Here is a 17,686-nt window from a genome sequence, read left to right as displayed (position 1 = left end):
GTTATTAATGCAGTTACTGTTAACATCTGTACTAATTATGAAAAAAATGTACTCATACCTTTAAAGATTAATAATATAATATTAAAAAATCATAGGTATAAATATGTTATTCACATTATTTATTTATACTTTACTTATGTCCCTTATGGGCTCCCGTAGACTCCTAACAGTTCATGTAATGCATTGTGGGTAGGTCAGGAGCAGAAAGGACGCCATGTGCTTTTAAGGCAGAGGGACTGAAAGGAGACCCGGCTGTGACAGACTTGTTTTATATTTGAGAGACACCGGAGAAGTTAACGTTAACATGTACTGCACCAGACGTTGCCTCCGGTCCGCGCTGTGGGCTGCAGCCACCACACCCCGGTACGTGAATTCAGCCGAGAGGTTAACAGCCCGTCACATAGCGTTAACACCGGGCAGCAGTAACGGTAACGTTAACGTTATATCAGGGTCTGACTGCCTGCATCTCCAAGGGCAGACAGTCTGTGACTGCTGACGGTTATTTTGGTTGTAGAATATGCTGTTGTCTCCGTAGCTCGTATGAATACAGAAGGTGTATAGTCCGCAGTCAGAAAGAGGTTTCATGTTTAACGGCTGTATGTTAAGTATGTTAGCTAACTTTAGCTTTAGCCAGCAGTAACTGAACCCTACAGGCTTTAACTATGTAACCATGGCCCAATATCCTGCATTTAGTCTTATGCAACACTTTATCTTCGTCGTTAGTTTGGTTGTTAAATCTAAAAGTAGCAGCTGTTTGACATGTTTCCTCCATGAACCAGCTATGTTTCTGATGGCCAAGGTCACACTCGTGTAACTGGAAATTAATATTTTTGCTGGTCAAGTAACCGCAAGCTGCATCTCGTTATTGACTCCGTGTACCATGGCACACAAGTCCTTAATGTGGACTACAGGTTGTAACGTTATGTCAGCAAACCAACCTGGTGCAACTGCAGCCACCAGAACTGACCGTAGTCGCTGCTGTCTGTGCAACACCGCATTGGTTACCACCATCCTGGTGTATGTATAACCCCACCCCCCATAAAGTGTTATAAGAAATATCTGAGCGATCACAAGATGGTTAACGTTAGCAGAATAGGTAAACTAAAAGTATTTATATTTATTTTGCCAGACTTAATTCCAATCCTTAAACTCAATCACAACTCAAAATCTCAATGTCCTAAGCCAAAAAGTGAACTCTTCAAACTGCTTGTTTTGACTGACCACCAGTCCAAACCTTATATCAAGTTTGCTCTGCATAAGACACAGAAAAGCAGTGAATCCTCACAATTGAAAAGCTGGAGGAATGTTTGGTGTTTTTGCTTTAAAAAGCGTCAAATGAGTTAATCATAAATTATCTGTCAGTCAAGTAATCTATGAATCAATATGTTGTTTTTTGTACTGCATTATTTTACTTCTTCAGCCTCCTAAAATTACTAAAATCAGCCTTAGAAAGAATTATCATTTTAACTGGTCTGCAAGGAGTGTGAAATGCATAATGTTTGAGCCGATCACAGTTGGACAGGTGTGAATACCGCCCCTAAAAATGTTATGATACAATAACTTTAGCCAAATTGGGATTGTGTGCATGTCTGGCATGAGAAACACTGCCCAAACATTTGGTGTGCCGATGCCAGACAAGGATGGGAAGTCTGTACCCATATGTGAGATATCAACTCAACCTTTTATCTGATTGTAAGGCTGAGCACATTTTTAGTAAAAAGTAGTCACAGTTTCTGCATAGACAAAGTCGAAAAGGAGCTGTGGAGAAATGTAAAGACACATTTCTGATGCCATATGTGAACTGCAGATACTCTCAGCTGAAATTGTATATATCTTTATACACTGTGAGGTCTGAGGACCACATTTAATCCATTTTCATTTTTCAGGCAACACATTCAGCGTCAGGCTCCAGCCCTGTGTGCTCTCAGACTTCTAAAGACCAGTCCAGCCACCCACTCAGATGCCATCGCCACCCCTGCACTTGACGGAGCACCCAAACAGTATTCTCCCAAAATCCAACAGCTTGTCAATGATATATCCAGCCTCACTTTATTAGAGGTGTCAGACCTCAATGAACTCCTCAAGGTGTGTGGAAAAGTCACTGAATCTAAACCACAATGTGCCTTGTCAGATAGAGACTGTTGTGATGCATCTGTGGTATCATGTTGAGTGATGATTTGGTTTTTGTTGGTTGCAGAAAACTCTGAACATTCAGGATGTTGGAATGATGCCAATGGGGGCGATGGCTGCATCAGCTCTACCTGCGGCGGCTGTAAGTACAGAGATGACCATATAACTGGATTACTTTACAATATAACTTAATCTACAACACCATAAACTACAACTTCAAAAATGACTTTAAATTTGAATCAGCACTTCTCTGACACAGGATCTACATATTGTATCACTGCAAGTTTCACTGATTTCATATTATTTTCACATTCTGTGTGAAACTAGGCTGCAGAAGAGGAGGCGTTACCAGTCAAGAAAGAGCAGACTCACTTCACAGTAAAATTGACAGAATTAAAGGCAGCTGAAAAAGTGAAACTTATAAAGGAAGTGAAGAACTGCATCCCAGGCTTGAATCTGGTGCAGGTAAGTCTCATCGTTAGTGCTCAGTTTTGGGACCTAATCGGAGTCATTTGAAGGCACCCTGTAGAGTTTTTGACCACTGGTAAATCTAAAGGCTGATTTATACTTCTGCGTAAAATCTACGCCGTTGCTACGTACGTGAAGATGTGAAGACACAAACCTACGCCGTAGCATGACGTGCACCTCTCGAAAAATGTAACTACACGTCGCTCGGCCGTGACTTGGTAGCGTTGCATTTCCCCAGACTCATTTCCTGGTTCTCCTTCTCCATAAACAACATGAAATCAAGGAGAGGGTTAACTTTTCCTGGTACAGATGTCCCACCTTGGTCAGAAAGAACAGGGGAGACACTTTGTTTCTCTCACTATGACTCTAGAGTCTGTACTCGCTCCAAAGCTAATCGCTGTCACTATCTCACTTCTCCCTCGCTCTACCACACACTCCCTACACACACACACACACACATGCCGGCTCGACGCACACACCAGCGCACAACAAACATCAGGCCACTTACATAGGCTACGGCGAAAGCTCTGCGTGGAGCCTCCGTAGAAGCATAAAACAGCCTTAGGGAGTAATGCCTGCTGATTGACAGTAGGTGGAGGTAAAGTGCCAAGAAATGTAGCAAGGTACTAATCCATTGTAGAGGATGCTGCATTTTAGCAAACATCAATGTAAACAATGCAGAATATTCTATAAAATTGTCTTTGACACTACAAAGTAACTTCACATGTTTGTTAAACCTCAAGGATACACACAATGTGTATAGGTTAGAAACTTTGCAAGAAAACTCCACAGGGTGCCTTTATATGTATTACTTTCTGCTAATGCAGACTCTCAATCCAAAACTTGTTTTCCCAAATAATACAGCTGCATGGTGCCTAAAGTAGACAATATTAAATGACCAGTTTAAAAGTCTGTATAAAGACAATATAGTATTCATCACAGCTTTCCTTTGCAATGTCCTATGTTTAGACAGCCTCTCTTTACCACCACAATTAACAAATTACTAACATTGGGCCCTTTAGTATATGATCAGTTTAGGGCTGGATCGTTACCGGTACCGATACTAATACCGTGACTTTGAAACCGGTTCTGGAACGATACTTTTTTCGATACCAATTAGTAAAATAAAATCCATTTTAACAAAAAGAAATTACAACATTACGGCACAAGTTATTTTTATTTATTATAATTCTTTATTTATTTTTCAGCTCCTACTACGTAAGCCTTAACTCTGTGTGTAACGTAGAGTTTTTCCTGCGTGTCTCTAGGACGTGTAACGTTAGACAGTCGGTGCCTAAAAAGTATCGAATTCGGTACCCAGCCCTGAATCTTTTATTTATTTATTTATTTTTTTATATATAAATATACCAATGTCGCATATTGGCTCAGGACAGTATGACTGTTCCTGTTTTCACATATTGGGTAACCTCTCACTAAATCTTCTTTTTTATCTGTCCTTCCTAAACCAGTCTAAAAAACTAGTGGAGTCTCTGCCCCAGGAAATCCGAGCCAATGTATCCAAAGAAGAGGCAGAGAAACTGAAAGCATCCCTAGAGGCAGCAGGAGGCACCGTCGTGTTGGAGTAGATCTACGTGCCCACCAGTTCTCCAACATTTTGCTGTTCATGTACTTCATCCTTCATTCTCTTATTTCTTTTTTTTTTTTTTTTTACATGACAAAGAGGAGGATCCCGGGAAACAAAGAAATTCCTTCTGACATTAATACTGTCTCTTAACAGTGTCAGGTGGGGCGGTACAACTCAAACTGAACTTTCCAGGCACACAGCCTGCACAAATGGCCGCCCTGCTGTTTTCTTGTCCTTTAGTCTGCTCATGTGTCTGTCTGATACTTGTGTAGCAAACAAGCTACAGAAACACTGGCCTGGGGGCCAAGTAAGTCAGTTGGTCATTTTGTTTGTGTATGTTTTCTTTTCAAAGAAGTAAAGATTATGCTGTGGGGACATGGTTACCATTCCTCATGTTGAAGAACACCAGATACTGTATCTAGTTCAGGGGATGGCAGAGCTGAGTCCTCATACTTACAGAATTGTTATTAATGAATAATTAAAGTTGAAAAATCCATTTGTCCCTTCTATTAATGTTAATAAACCACTCCTGCCTACAAATAAGCTGTATCGGCATCCTTCTGGTGCACCAGCCCAGGAATGTTGCCATAGACACCACAACTCTGGTATACTGAAAAAATCCAGAGTGATTTCCTTAGCGGTGACATCGATAGGCTTAATCAGCAATGTGTGAACTTGTTTGGCAAGGACTTGACTGTAACGGATGTTCATATATTAAATATAAAAGCCCTAGCATGACAATGACAAGAATGAAATTGTAAGCTCAATGTGTGTTGTTTAAACATATCATGCAGGACTGAGACTGCAAATCTGTATATTTTTGGTGTGGAAGAACTGAATATTTTAACCTATAGTAGATTGCATTCTACCTCAGTGTTTCTAACCACTAGAGGTCATAACATCTCTCTATATCACACCAGACAGGATCAGTTGTTTGAACCACATTTTGGTCCGTGTAAACTTACAAGTGTTGAAATTATGTTGATATAATTTCGACATGAACAGAAAACAGTTGCTGTCCTTGAAGAGGGGAAAGCAATTTCTCAGTATACGGACTGTGCTACTGCTATACCAAAAGATAAGTTCCCTGACCGGGAATCGAACCCGGGCCGCGGCGGTGAGAGCGCCGAATCCTAACCACTAGACCACCAGGGAAGGCTGTAAGGATTTAAAAATTGTTGCTACACTAAAATGTATAACCAACAGTTTTAACCGCATAGTGAACCTGTTTATCTCAAACCTGCAGGTTTAGTTATATTTTGAGTACCGGACCCGGGCACATTAAGCGTCAATCGTTTTATTTTTACATCAATGTTAAGCCCATTTGGTCTTTTTTTTAAATGTCTGATACTGCCCGAAATATAACCTACATACACCTCCTGCTGGAAATCTAAAATCAGTAAAATCTAAATCACCAAAAATGACAAAATGGAACTAAAAATGCAAATGTAAGTGGAAAGATTTAGAAGAGTGTAAATGGAAATGCTCAAATAAAATGTTAAAATGGAAAGGCTTGAATTAAAAAATACAGGGAAAAGGACAGCATCATGTAATTTGAAACTGTATTATTTACATCTGTGCTTTTCCAACTGTAACATGTCACAATAAGAAAAAGGCCCATTGTAACATCTGTGAACAGAGATTGATCATCGATGTATACAGATGTAACATGACAAAAACTCTGTGGAAGTCAGCCCTGGTTCAAATCATAGAAAATGGAATGTCCTGAAGAATACGTGGCTAGAAAGGGAACCCTGCTGTGTTAGTGATGATGCTTTCAGGATTTCTTTTTACAGTGTAACTTGGATCACTGCAGGATAGCCGCACATAACATCAAATCAAGTTTAACTGAGATAAAAAAAAAATAGACTCAACTCAAGGCAGCCCTTCCATTGTACAAAGGCAATTTCAAATACTCAACAGACTACATTACACCCCCGTCACAGCTAAATAAAATGGGCACAAGGGATGAGAGGTAACTTATAAAATGTGGTGCTGCTGGAGGAACTTTGTTCCATCCGTTGTGAGACTGCAATAAAATTAAAGATCTTTGGTTTGGTATAACAAAGAATGCAATGATCCACATTGACATAGCCATCCCATTCACACCATAATCATGTATACTGGAAGATTTGCATTCAAATAAGAAAAATATCTGTCTTTCGTTATGTATAGTCACAAAGAGGGTATCATGAAAAACTGGATTGCTTCAAATACACCAACTCAGAAAGAATGGATCACTGAAACAAAATAATTGATTAAGTTAAATAGCTTTCAGATTGCAAAATAATGAGACAGAATAAACTGAAAAATGGACTCTAGTGGAAAAGTACCTAATGTCACTATGAAAAAGGGGAAAGGGATATCAAATTAGGAAACTCATTGTTTTCAATGGTAGACTAGACCTTCAAGTAAATATCAACTCAGAATAGGGAGTATTAATCATAATGTAAAGTTAACCATCATTGTGATTGATTCTTACATATACATTTAAAGATGTAGATTTGTGTGCAGTGAAGTGCGGTTATTTTCTGGACTAATGGCAGCCAGGCAGAGGACAGAAACCTGATTTAGAATACTAAATATAATTGGGTGTCATCATCACACGTGTCTGCATGTGTCAGTTCCTGCAGCAGCGAGCGTTTGCATATGTCTTGTCCTTTGATCTGACTTGGAGCGGGTATCCATTTACTGTTTCTGTCATCTGTGATGAGCCCCCTCCCTCTCTGTCAGCCTCTGAGTCAGCACACAGTGCAGTGCCAGGCTGCCCATTCATACCACTGCTGCACTACTTATTTAAAATAATCTCATGCTTAAAGGACATTTCCAACGCAAAACGAACCTAAGGGTTAATAACAGATGTGTACACACTCGATCGTTCTCTGGGACATGTTTTCATGCTAATCGAATGTGTTTGTAGCTTGAAACAAGCTAGTGCGGACCGCTGATTAGCTTACAACGCTAGTATTTGGGGCACAGGGAAAGTAAAAACAAATCGCTATTTTATACCACTAAAAAGGCTCAAAATATCACCACACTTCAACGGTAGCATAATGAGGGTCCCTAAATGTTAACCGAAGCATTGAGAACATTGGAAGCGTACAGACAGTTTATTAAAAAGATAGTTTAAAGACAGTAGATCCCAGGCTGCCTATATACGAGAACGCGACTGTCTTTGTCCTTTAAGAACCAAAACAGACACTTGGGCTTTAGAAACTTCCAGAAATGTTGTACAAAGTGTTGTTGAGTGTTCTTAACTGAATGAGAGTATAGACATGCAGTATGTTTCTGACCTCATGACCCTTTGTTTGACCCTGAGGTATAGTGGGAAGGCAGGATCTATTCATGACAAATATTAGTTTGAACGTTATGATCTTTGATCTGTATTAGTTGAATCCTGGGATGCTGGCATTCCGAAACGTCACGAAACCACAGCAGTAGTCAAGATGACTTACTATTTTTATCTTTATATTATTATATTAGTCATGTACGCTTCCTCCCACAAACCAGCTGCACCCCTTTCTTGGCACAGAAAGATATAAAGGCGCTCCACTGGACAAGTTCAGCCATATGTTAATCCACAGCTCTTTCTGAGAAACAAAAATGCAGTTTAACATAAAGGACGCTGGCAGTGAGTTTGTTCACTATGCATTTAACATGAGCAGTGTCCAACCGTCACCAGCAGCGTCGAGGGAAAAGGATGAAGAGAGCAACTTAGGACAAAGTTGTGCCAGCAACCTTTCAGAAGCCAACACTTTGCCTTCTTGCTTTGGACTTTGTTTCACCAACAACATGCAGCAGAATCGCCTTTCTCGTTGGTATTTTGGTGGAGTCTCCTCCAGCGTGGCTGCCTGTTTAACACACCCACTGGATTTAATTAAGGTAGAAGATAATTGGTTTTTAAAAAAAATAGGAAAATTGTCCAATTAGGCCTCATCGATCTGTCTGGGGTGCCTTTGGATTGCAATGTGGAAAATGTTAATACAATTATTTTTTCTTTTATTATGCTCTCTTTTCCTGTTGACACCTTTCCTGTTAGCTTGCAATGATTATTCTGTTTACCCAATTTCCTAAAATTTTAATAAGTTGGCGAGTCGCTACCTTGATAATGACAATGAATAGCTCATTTGGATGCTTGGAAGTACATAACATGATGGCAGAAACATCAACTGGTTTAATTTTGTATTTCCTACAGCTATTATCCAGCTATTGAATTGATTTTCTTTTATGCAGCACGCTGACTTAATGTTTCCGTTGATATTTAGAATGGGCTGCTGACATTACCACTTCGTCTGAATATAACCTCAACATTTTAGACTTATATTTGAACCAATTTTGTTTGCACATTGGCATCTGCTTAAGATAGGAGCACACTTTACACTTGTGCAGCTAGTTGTTGCTCTCACTAAAAAAAGTGCTGCTTCCACGTGGTCATTATTTCCAGGTGTACTTACAGACGCAGCAGGAGGTGAAGGTGAGGATGATCGGGATGGTTGTTTTACGTGGTGAGGAGAGAAGGTTATCTGGCGCTCTACAGTGGCCTCAGCGCGTCCCTCTTCCGGCAGGTGGAAAATACACACATATTAAATCATGCACTCACTTTGCATATTCATTCTTTCAGTATTTCAGCAAATGAACAAGTAAATATACAAATGATACTTTTCCGTTGTTTTGTTTTTTTAAGTATATATATATATACATATATGTATTTGAGGGTAAGATTCATTAACGCTTTCTTACTTTACATGACAGCTGTACACTCATCGGAAATATGCCTGCACAAAGTGTAAAGAATGTAAAAGAAAAGTGAACGTTGTTCTATTTGAAACGACTTTTCACTTGCTGAAATATTGATATGATTTGTGCCCAGGGTCTTGTTCCCGCAGCTATCCATCTCATCCCTCACACAGTCTTCACCTTCATATTCCTTGAACAACTGAGGCAGCATTTTGGTGCAGTGGTAGTCACCTGAGAGAGTTGTAAGGAAGTCTTTGCAGTTTCACTGGTTCTCTGTGTTGGACAGCTTCATTATTGATGCTATTCTTACAAAGCCAGTTTAGCCGGAGTCCACTAGATACCACTAATTACAAGAACCAAGAGTAAGTCACATACCAATGTACATCTGAAAAAAAGCCATTTTCCTGCAAAAAGGAACACATAACACAAAATGAAAGTGAGTCATGCATTGGGGCATGATTCACAGATAAGCCACTGCAATAAAATGAAATGTGATGTGTGATGTGTTTTTCCCCCACAGCATTACAAACACAGATGACTTGAATCAACAGGTTGCTAACTTACAAAAATGTTACATTACTGTGATGAAACGTACTGCTATCATCTGACACAAGGGTTGTGAAGAGAAGGTTTAGATAACTTGTAGCCAGAGGTCCTTCAAGTTTATATCAACTGATAAAATCCTGTTGAGTTGTACACAAGGCAATTACACTTTTTAATACTAGACCTTCTTTGTCCTCTGGGGGACAGTGTTACACTGAACAATTGTGTGCCTATGTTTATATACTGTGTATCTGCGTATTTGTACCAGACAGTTTTTGGTGACCATTGCCAAAAGAAGATTTATTTATTTCATATTGTAGAAAGTGTTTTTAAATTTGTGGTGGAAGACAAGTTAAGAGTGTTTGTTTCCCCCTGAGGATGTTTCTGAACACTGCATTTAGGGAAAAAAATGCTGTAGTTTACAACAGAGAAAACAAGCATGGTTTAATCAATAAAACAATCTCTTCGTATCTGCTTGTGGGCCACTGCCTTGTTGATTTTTTGTTTCATTACTGAGCTTCCGTCAGCACTACATATCCAGCTGCTTCTCAGGTTCTCTCTCTGAATACTTACTTAAACTGGCTGGTTCAGCGTGCCATGTACTAGACTGAACAAAAGCTCCCACTTAGAAACACTTTAATACAAAATAACTGAGCTTTCACGAGGACAATCAGCTTCTTTTTGTGAAACAATGTTATGTGAAAATACACATGTTTGACTCTTAAATTCTAAGAAAAGAGTTGTGAGTCTTGGTCCGGTATCAGTATGTGGGTTTGTTTTAGAGGTGTTATTTTCAATGTATTGCCTTTTACTGTGAAGCAACAATCCATAGTGTTCAGCTTTAAAAGACACCTGATATTTTCCCATGCCCCACGGTTTAATTCCTGTCTATATAGATGTCACTGTTTGAGTGATGAGTTGTCTTCAGGGTCAAACTCATGGCAGCTCTACTTTTTTTCTATGATGTAAAAATCAAGAAAAAATACTTTTTTTTGTGTAGTCAACCAATGTCAGACATCAACAAGAGATTAATGTGAAGAATATATCCAAATCAGCGCTTTTGTTGCTTATAGTTAATGAACAGCTTACACAACCCTGTTAAAGCTGCGCAAAAAGTCATCTAATGGCGAGACAGTTATCATCTGTGGTTGTCATGGAGCTCACTGCAAGAGCAGAGTGATGATGACATAGGTTGGTAATGACACATAATGCCCCGTATACGTCCTTCTTTTTCAGTGTATGTCCTGCTTTACTTTGTGGTGAAGCCGCAGACACAGGTTCATGTTTGTAGTTTCCTCTTTATCAGGCACTCTATCACTGATAGAATACAGACTGAACATTGTGCTGGAAAACATCCATTTGGGATACAGTTAATGATATAAATGATGCACGCACACAGAGGCATTAGGAACATACCTTCTTTCCCTTATTTTTCTCTCCATCTTGGAAAAAGAGGAGACAGAGACCTCAAATGGAATATTTTGGAACAGAATTTGAGATTCAAAACTGGAATAAATGTTATACCAGATGTTGCGGGTTAATGTCTCAACACAAGGGAAAAGGATTTCTAGCTGTAATTTGAAGCTGATATGGTGCTGATGCTCACTGTGTATATGAACAAACATGCTTTGTAGCTTTTTATTTTTTTTTATTTCATACCAGCCACTCTTTTGAAAATCATCCGAAAGCGTTTCAGTCCCTGTGAGTCTTATCAAACAGAGCACATACAAGACTAAACACAGTGTTGACAAGTGTTTGATGAAAAACATGCAAAGGACAGGCATTTGATTTCAAGGTGTTGAGACGGCAGCATTAAAGGTGCACTACGAGTTCCTGCATTGTTTCATCGCAATTTCATTTTTCTCTCAAATCGTAGGCATCTCTCCTTGATCCGCTAGCTGCCTGCCCCCTGAATACACTGTGAAAAAGCCCGGTCTCTCTCGTAAACGTCAAACAAACACTAGTAACAAAATACAACAAACCACGTTCTGTTCAATGTTTACTTGAACTATGGTCCTCAACATTCTCCATCCATCAATAAATGTTTGTTAACTATTATACTGAGAGTAATTTGAATCCATAACATGTTCTGGGTCACAGCAATTGTCATAAAATTCATGAGCATGTAAAAGCTGTATGTGATTTTATGTTTTTCACCTCAGCTCTGGTTTAATAAATCCCTATCCCACACCATCAGCATGCATCTGTTAACAATTTAATGCAATAAAGATTCCTCATTCTACATTCTAGTGTGTGATAAGGGCCAGTGGGACAACAAACATCCCAGTGATTCATATGTTGCCTTAATTTAATTTAATTTAATTTACTGAAACAGACATTTGCAAGGAGCAATTGTATTTGGCAACACATTTGAGCTGCACTACACTAACAACTACATCACTGCAAACACAATCTGGCTAAGTACATCTGCTAATTTTTCGGCAGGTTGGTGTCGTGACTCGTGACTCGTGAGCATTGCTTCCTGTTTGGACCAGCTGCATGGTCATTTGCCAGGGGACACCACATAACTCACAATGTCAGACCTTAAGGAGGTGAAGAGTGGTGAATGTCAACTGACCGTTCCCTTAACATCTCACCTGAACAACTATAGCTTAGCAACCATAACTACAATCCAAAGTCGTTCTCCTAGATAACATAACGTTCGCCAAACACATTAATTTTGCCTCATCGTAAAAAGCCTTTTTACTTGTAATGTTAAAACTGAAACAAAATGATTGTATATACGAACAATAAAGCATCTAACCCCTGTCTTGCTTGTCTAAGTATGCAAGTTAAGCAGCTAAACATTGTTACGGAAGAATGAAATATTACCTTGGATTTTCTTTATCATATTTAAAACAGTAGGACTAACTAGCTCCAAACTGCAATACAAGGACAATGCATGTATGTAGCTGTCAAGTGCATATTTAAGACCCCTTTACAGGGTTCTTGGTTTTACAGGAAACGTTCAAAAGTCAGCTGGATATAGAGCAACCTACTCATGAAGCTAGCTTAGCTAGCTACAGCTAACAAAATCGATGACATAGGAAGCCTGCTTTTGTCTACCTCTGACTAAAATTGAAACCCATTGTTTCAAAGAATTACTAAAGATTTTAAGTGATAAATCTCCCACCCCTGTCAGTGTAAACTGCAAATGTGGTGTGAGAACGAAAGATTTGACAGGCGTATCTTAGCAAAGCCCCCTCTTATTGTAACTCCCAGAGGCCAGGACTGTGGCAGTTTCCCTTTATGAACCCCTCCTTTGTCAACCCAATGTTTTTGTTTGCCTTTTTATTATCTGTGTCTGAAGTATCTCTACTTGTGCAGGACCACCTGTACCAAAGCACTGCAACTTATCCAAAGTGTTTTAAAAGTGCTTCATAAGACCACATGTGTGAGGAGCCATAATATATGGAAATAACCAGGTTTTAACTTGACAACAGCTGGCTAAAGGTATTTTGTTGCCTGTTTCTCACTGGGTGGTAACAGTGCTGATATCCTTGGTTTGGAACAAACAGTTAAGAGAATGAAGGATGGTTTCATATAATGGAAAGGTTTGTGGGATGGAGAGTGGGAGCCAGGCTTTTCTCTCGAGATCCGTCTGTGGATCTGAGCCTAAGTTCCTCCACGCTCTGCTCCGACCTTCAGCCCTTTGCATCCAGCCAGAACAGTGATCTTCACACAAACATGAACTCAAGCCAAAAGGGGAGGATGTCACAAAGCTGTTACATAAGGATCATTGTGTATCTTATGACTGGCTGTGTGCTATGTAGCTGTTATGTATACATTTGAATTAGTGGTTTGGAATGAATCCAAACCACTAACAAAAGATTATGTTTACATTTGTGTGTTCTATCCATGAATCAGAGTTTCACTAATTGTGAAGCAAAGCTAAAAAGCTTTTTCAGTGACAAGCAAAACTATAGTGCAGACTCAGTGACCCATATGAGGAGAAAGCAAAACAAGCTGCTGCCGCTCGCTGCTAATGATGATGAAGATAAAAGAAAGAAAAAACAAGCAGGAGCCAGCAGGTTGGGTTCTCAGTAAAAACTAGTATTACACAGGAGAGCAACACTCAGGCCATTAGTTTGGATCAGCAGGGATGTTTTGTAGAATTTGTTGTTTTTGTTTCCCGAAGGCTAATGCTAACAAAGGATATTATCTCACCGTGGTTCTGTCATCCAGTCTCCTTAGAAAGGTCAGCCTCCTACATCCAAAATAACAGCTGCAGTAACGGACGCTTGTTGTGTTATTTATCCAGCATTTAGTATTTGCTTTAATTTCAATCCATTTTGTGCAGCAGGAAGTGAAGTTACAAAGCAAAACTGATGACTGACCTGTGGGGGTTTGCATTTATCACAATGCTTAATAACATCAGTGGACATACAGAAGCTATTAGTGGACCAAGCTAATCATATTGCTTATCAACCCGATATAGCCTAGACACTGAGTCAGTGACACTGAACCCTTTTACCTTTGGATGTCCTCTAATAGAGGCATGACTAAAACAATAGAGAGTGAAAAGTGGGAAATAAAAAAAACCAAACCTACCCTTAATTCTAACTATGTAATCCAATTACTTTGCTCTAAATTTCACTTGAGATTATGTGGAAGTTTGTGATAAAAAGCAAAAAATCTGCAGCTCCTATGAATGAGGAAGTTCATCTCATGCTTTTTATACTCACTTTGTTTTTCCTCAGGGGATGCTATTGCATAAAGATTCACATTGAAGTTACAACAAATTGCATTATTTCAGCTGTCCTGGAAAACAGCATGCATGATAATCACATGAAAATCCAAACACACTAACTGCATTGTTGTATTGCTATGCAATGTAGAGATACATTTTGAAGTTTTGGTTGGATTTACCCTCTAGAATCAAACAGCTGCTGCTGCATCACACACTTAAACCGTTAAACATGATTAAAATGAACTGATTAATGACCCAACAACTTCACAGTCTTATACATGAACGACTTGCAGATGTCTGACACTGGCACCCAGCTTTTATTGCCATAGTAATAACATGGAGACAGCTGCTTAAAGAATATTATAATATAAATAAATATTGTGCATTTGGCCAGTGATTTTCAGTGATGGATGTTCTTAAGTGCAATTTTGAGGTACTTATATTATAATTTGTTTTCATTGGTATGCTACTTTTTAATTTCTACTCCACTACATGTATTTGACTACTCTACATACTTGTTTGTACTTTGCAGATTCAGATTAATAATACAAAATATAAATCAACTAATAAATTATGATGTGTTGTTATAGATTAATCTTAAAATCAACCCCGTCTTTACACATTAATTAATGCATAAATACTCATAATCTAATCATGATATATATATATATATATATATATATATATATATATATATATATATATATATATATATATTATTCTGAAATATGCCATTCTGCATAATGATGACTTTCAGTTTTGGCACTTTTTGGTACTAGCATATGTTGATGCTAATACTTTTGTAATTTTACTTAAGTGAGAATTTAAAAGCAGTACTTTTACTTGTAACAAAGTATTTTTACACTGTGGTATTGCTACTTTTACTTATGTAAATTATCGGCGTACTTCTTCCACCAAAAAGCAGCCAGTGTTGAATTGGGAGCTATTTTGACAATCAATGGGATATGATGTCATTACTTGTGTTGAGGTTGAATGTTGCCAACTTGGTTCCAGTGGCTGGTTACTTTAGAGAACGCGGAGGCGTCAGCTTTGACCATCGTGTGCTCTGGCAGCGCTCTCCTCCTGTGGTGACGTGTAGTCGGAGTGGTTTTCTCCTCCAGCAGCATTGTTTTCACCACCTACGCAAATGTCAGAGCATGTACCTATGTCCCTAAATCTGTGTGTGTGTGTGTGTGTGTGTGTGTGTGTGTGTGTGTGTGTGTGTGTGTGTGTGTGTGTGTGTGTACTCCTCTGGCATGACAACTTTTTATTTAGCAGATACAAACAACATGAATCCCATTCAGAGAGCATATCACTGATCTGCAGCTACTCACTGATTTGTGTTTGCTTGAAGCCCTTGAGGTTTAGGATAGCAGTCTCATGCTGAGGAGATGTTTATTCCATATCTTCTTGAAGGCATTAACACGATGTGATTGCTTCAATGACAGCAGGGGGAGCGCTGTTTCATGTTGCAGAGTGCAGCAGCAGAGTGAGTGAAAGATCCCGTCAAGGCAATTAGTGTTAGCCCTGGTGAGTGACAAAGCATGGCTAGGTGGTAACCACCTGGGACATGGGACATGAGCTGATGCCGGGTAGCAGTGCTTTCAGGTCTGCTGGACAGTTAGGAGTATGCTTCTTGAAACTAACAGTTGTTGAAGCAACTCATCAACGGTGGCTCAGCTTGGTGTTGGCACAATCCTTTAGGGCATAGTCCTCATCCACACCATGTAGCCATGAGCATGGCCATTTCAAAAGGGTCCCCTGACCTCTCACCTCACAAGCTATCTGGTGACAAGATAAGGGGATTGTTTAACAGTTTCCAGAAAAGACGTGCCCGCTATCCAATCACCGAAAATCTCCAAATGTCAAATGTTTTTGATCCCAAATCACAGCTTGCATTTATTCTATCTAATTTGAATCTAATAGATCACTCTCTTATTTATCACTCAAAACCCATCCAACATTTTAAGGAATCTCAGATGGATGAGATCATTTCTGTGTTTTCCTCTTAAGTTGTTGCAACATTATGTTTTAATGGAACATGAAACCACAGACTAAAAAAACAAATGACATAAATAAAATTTCAGACAGAAATAATACTGAATGCATTTATCTACATGTCTTTTATTTTTATGGTAAAATGTCTCTGGCTCTCTAAAAAGACTATGAGTTGAGTAAAAACAGCAGTGTTCCCCTTCACTTAAGCCTTGTTTGTTATAAACTGCTCTGACATTTAGTTCAAAATGATCTCTAAATTAAAGCCTTCTGCCTGCCTCTAACTCACATGAATGTGCCTGGGGACAGTTCTTTATTCATTAACACATGTGAAGAGTCAAATTTTATTTTGTGGCCACATTTTAAAACAATTGCTTTCATTTCCTTTCCTTGTTTGTTTTGTCCCTGTGGCCAAATTGACTTCACTAATAAAAGCATATTTCAGATGATGGAAACAACACCTGACATTATAGCTAAGACATCATTGCTTCTTTTGATGCTGCTAGTTCATTTCAATTCAATTTTATTTATAGTGTCAAATCATAACATAAATGATCTCAGGACACCTTCCAGAGATGTCTTTAAGCTTTTTTGTTATTACAAACCCGATTTGCCTCTGCTATTAAACAGCGGAAGAACATAGTTAATGGGATATTGTTTTGCTCACACCTTGGCCTCTGATATAGAAGCAATCCTGAGAGAGGCGGATGTGGTTATCAGCAGAGCCGTGTGTCATTGATGGGGGGCCGAACATTTTCTGCCAAAAATGTGACAGGTCAATTATGTCTCTGCACTCTGTATTCAGAGTGACACACTGAGCTGCAACACACCAAGTAAAAAGGTGAGGGCGAATGTCAGTGTAGCATTATTCTGCATTCATTACAGAGTTTAACTTACTTCCATACAGCAATGAATCCATTTTCAAAAGAGTGTTTTACTTTATACTCCAGTACATTTCAAAGGGAAATATTGTACATTTTACTCAACTACATTTACCTGATCTATTTATAGTTACTAATTACTTCGCTGATTCAGATTTTACAAAAAATGCACAATACAAACTTGTAAAATATAATGCATTGTTAAAGAATGAACCAGTGTTTCATAGTCTTTTTGGCTTGTGACCCCTTACAAAAAAGTCTAGTTGGGGCTTCTTGTCACATTTCAGATGTCTATACATTGTTGGCAGTTCCACCAAGGAGACATTTCTCCTCTAAACTTCTCAGATGGTTTCATTTGAATAACCATTTCAGACCCAAAGAGGACCCAAAAATAAAAACATATTTGCGAATCAGAACTTTGCGTTATTTTCTTTTTTGCCCCATTAATCATCTCATGACCCCTTAAGTTATCTTGTGAGTCTTTGGAGGGGCCTGCGAGGCCCCCATGTTGGGAGCCATAAACAAAGTAGTTAGAAATAGCTTCACCTTGTCCAGCTACAACAGTAAAATGCTACTTACACATTGATGCAACAGTATTAACAATATGATAATGTCATATATAATAATTTGTCAGTCACAGGGGCCAATTGTCCGCAG

The 17,686-nt window shown here is 38.9% G+C and overlaps 1 protein-coding gene and 1 non-coding gene across 2 annotated transcripts; one reads left to right on the top strand and one right to left on the bottom strand.

The window, feature by feature from the left end:
* The first annotated feature begins 184 nt into the window (after positions 1-184).
* Positions 185-4,679, top strand: mrpl12 (mitochondrial ribosomal protein L12). Its single transcript, XM_078270180.1, has 5 exons — positions 185-363; positions 1,887-2,085; positions 2,198-2,272; positions 2,458-2,595; positions 4,068-4,679. Exons 1-5 carry the CDS (start codon positions 305-307, stop codon positions 4,182-4,184), a joined length of 588 nt encoding a protein of 195 aa, XP_078126306.1. The 5' UTR covers positions 185-304; the 3' UTR covers positions 4,185-4,679.
* Positions 4,680-5,266: 587 nt separating this feature from the next.
* Positions 5,267-5,338, bottom strand: trnae-cuc (transfer RNA glutamic acid (anticodon CUC)). Its single transcript has one exon. It is a non-coding gene; the product is annotated as a tRNA-Glu (tRNA).
* Between the last annotated feature and the right edge of the window lie 12,348 nt (positions 5,339-17,686).

Source organism: Sander vitreus, chromosome 15, assembly GCF_031162955.1.
Source record: "Sander vitreus isolate 19-12246 chromosome 15, sanVit1, whole genome shotgun sequence".
Classification (NCBI taxonomy): Eukaryota; Metazoa; Chordata; class Actinopteri; order Perciformes; family Percidae; genus Sander; species Sander vitreus.
This window is presented reverse-complemented; position numbering and strand designations above follow the sequence as displayed.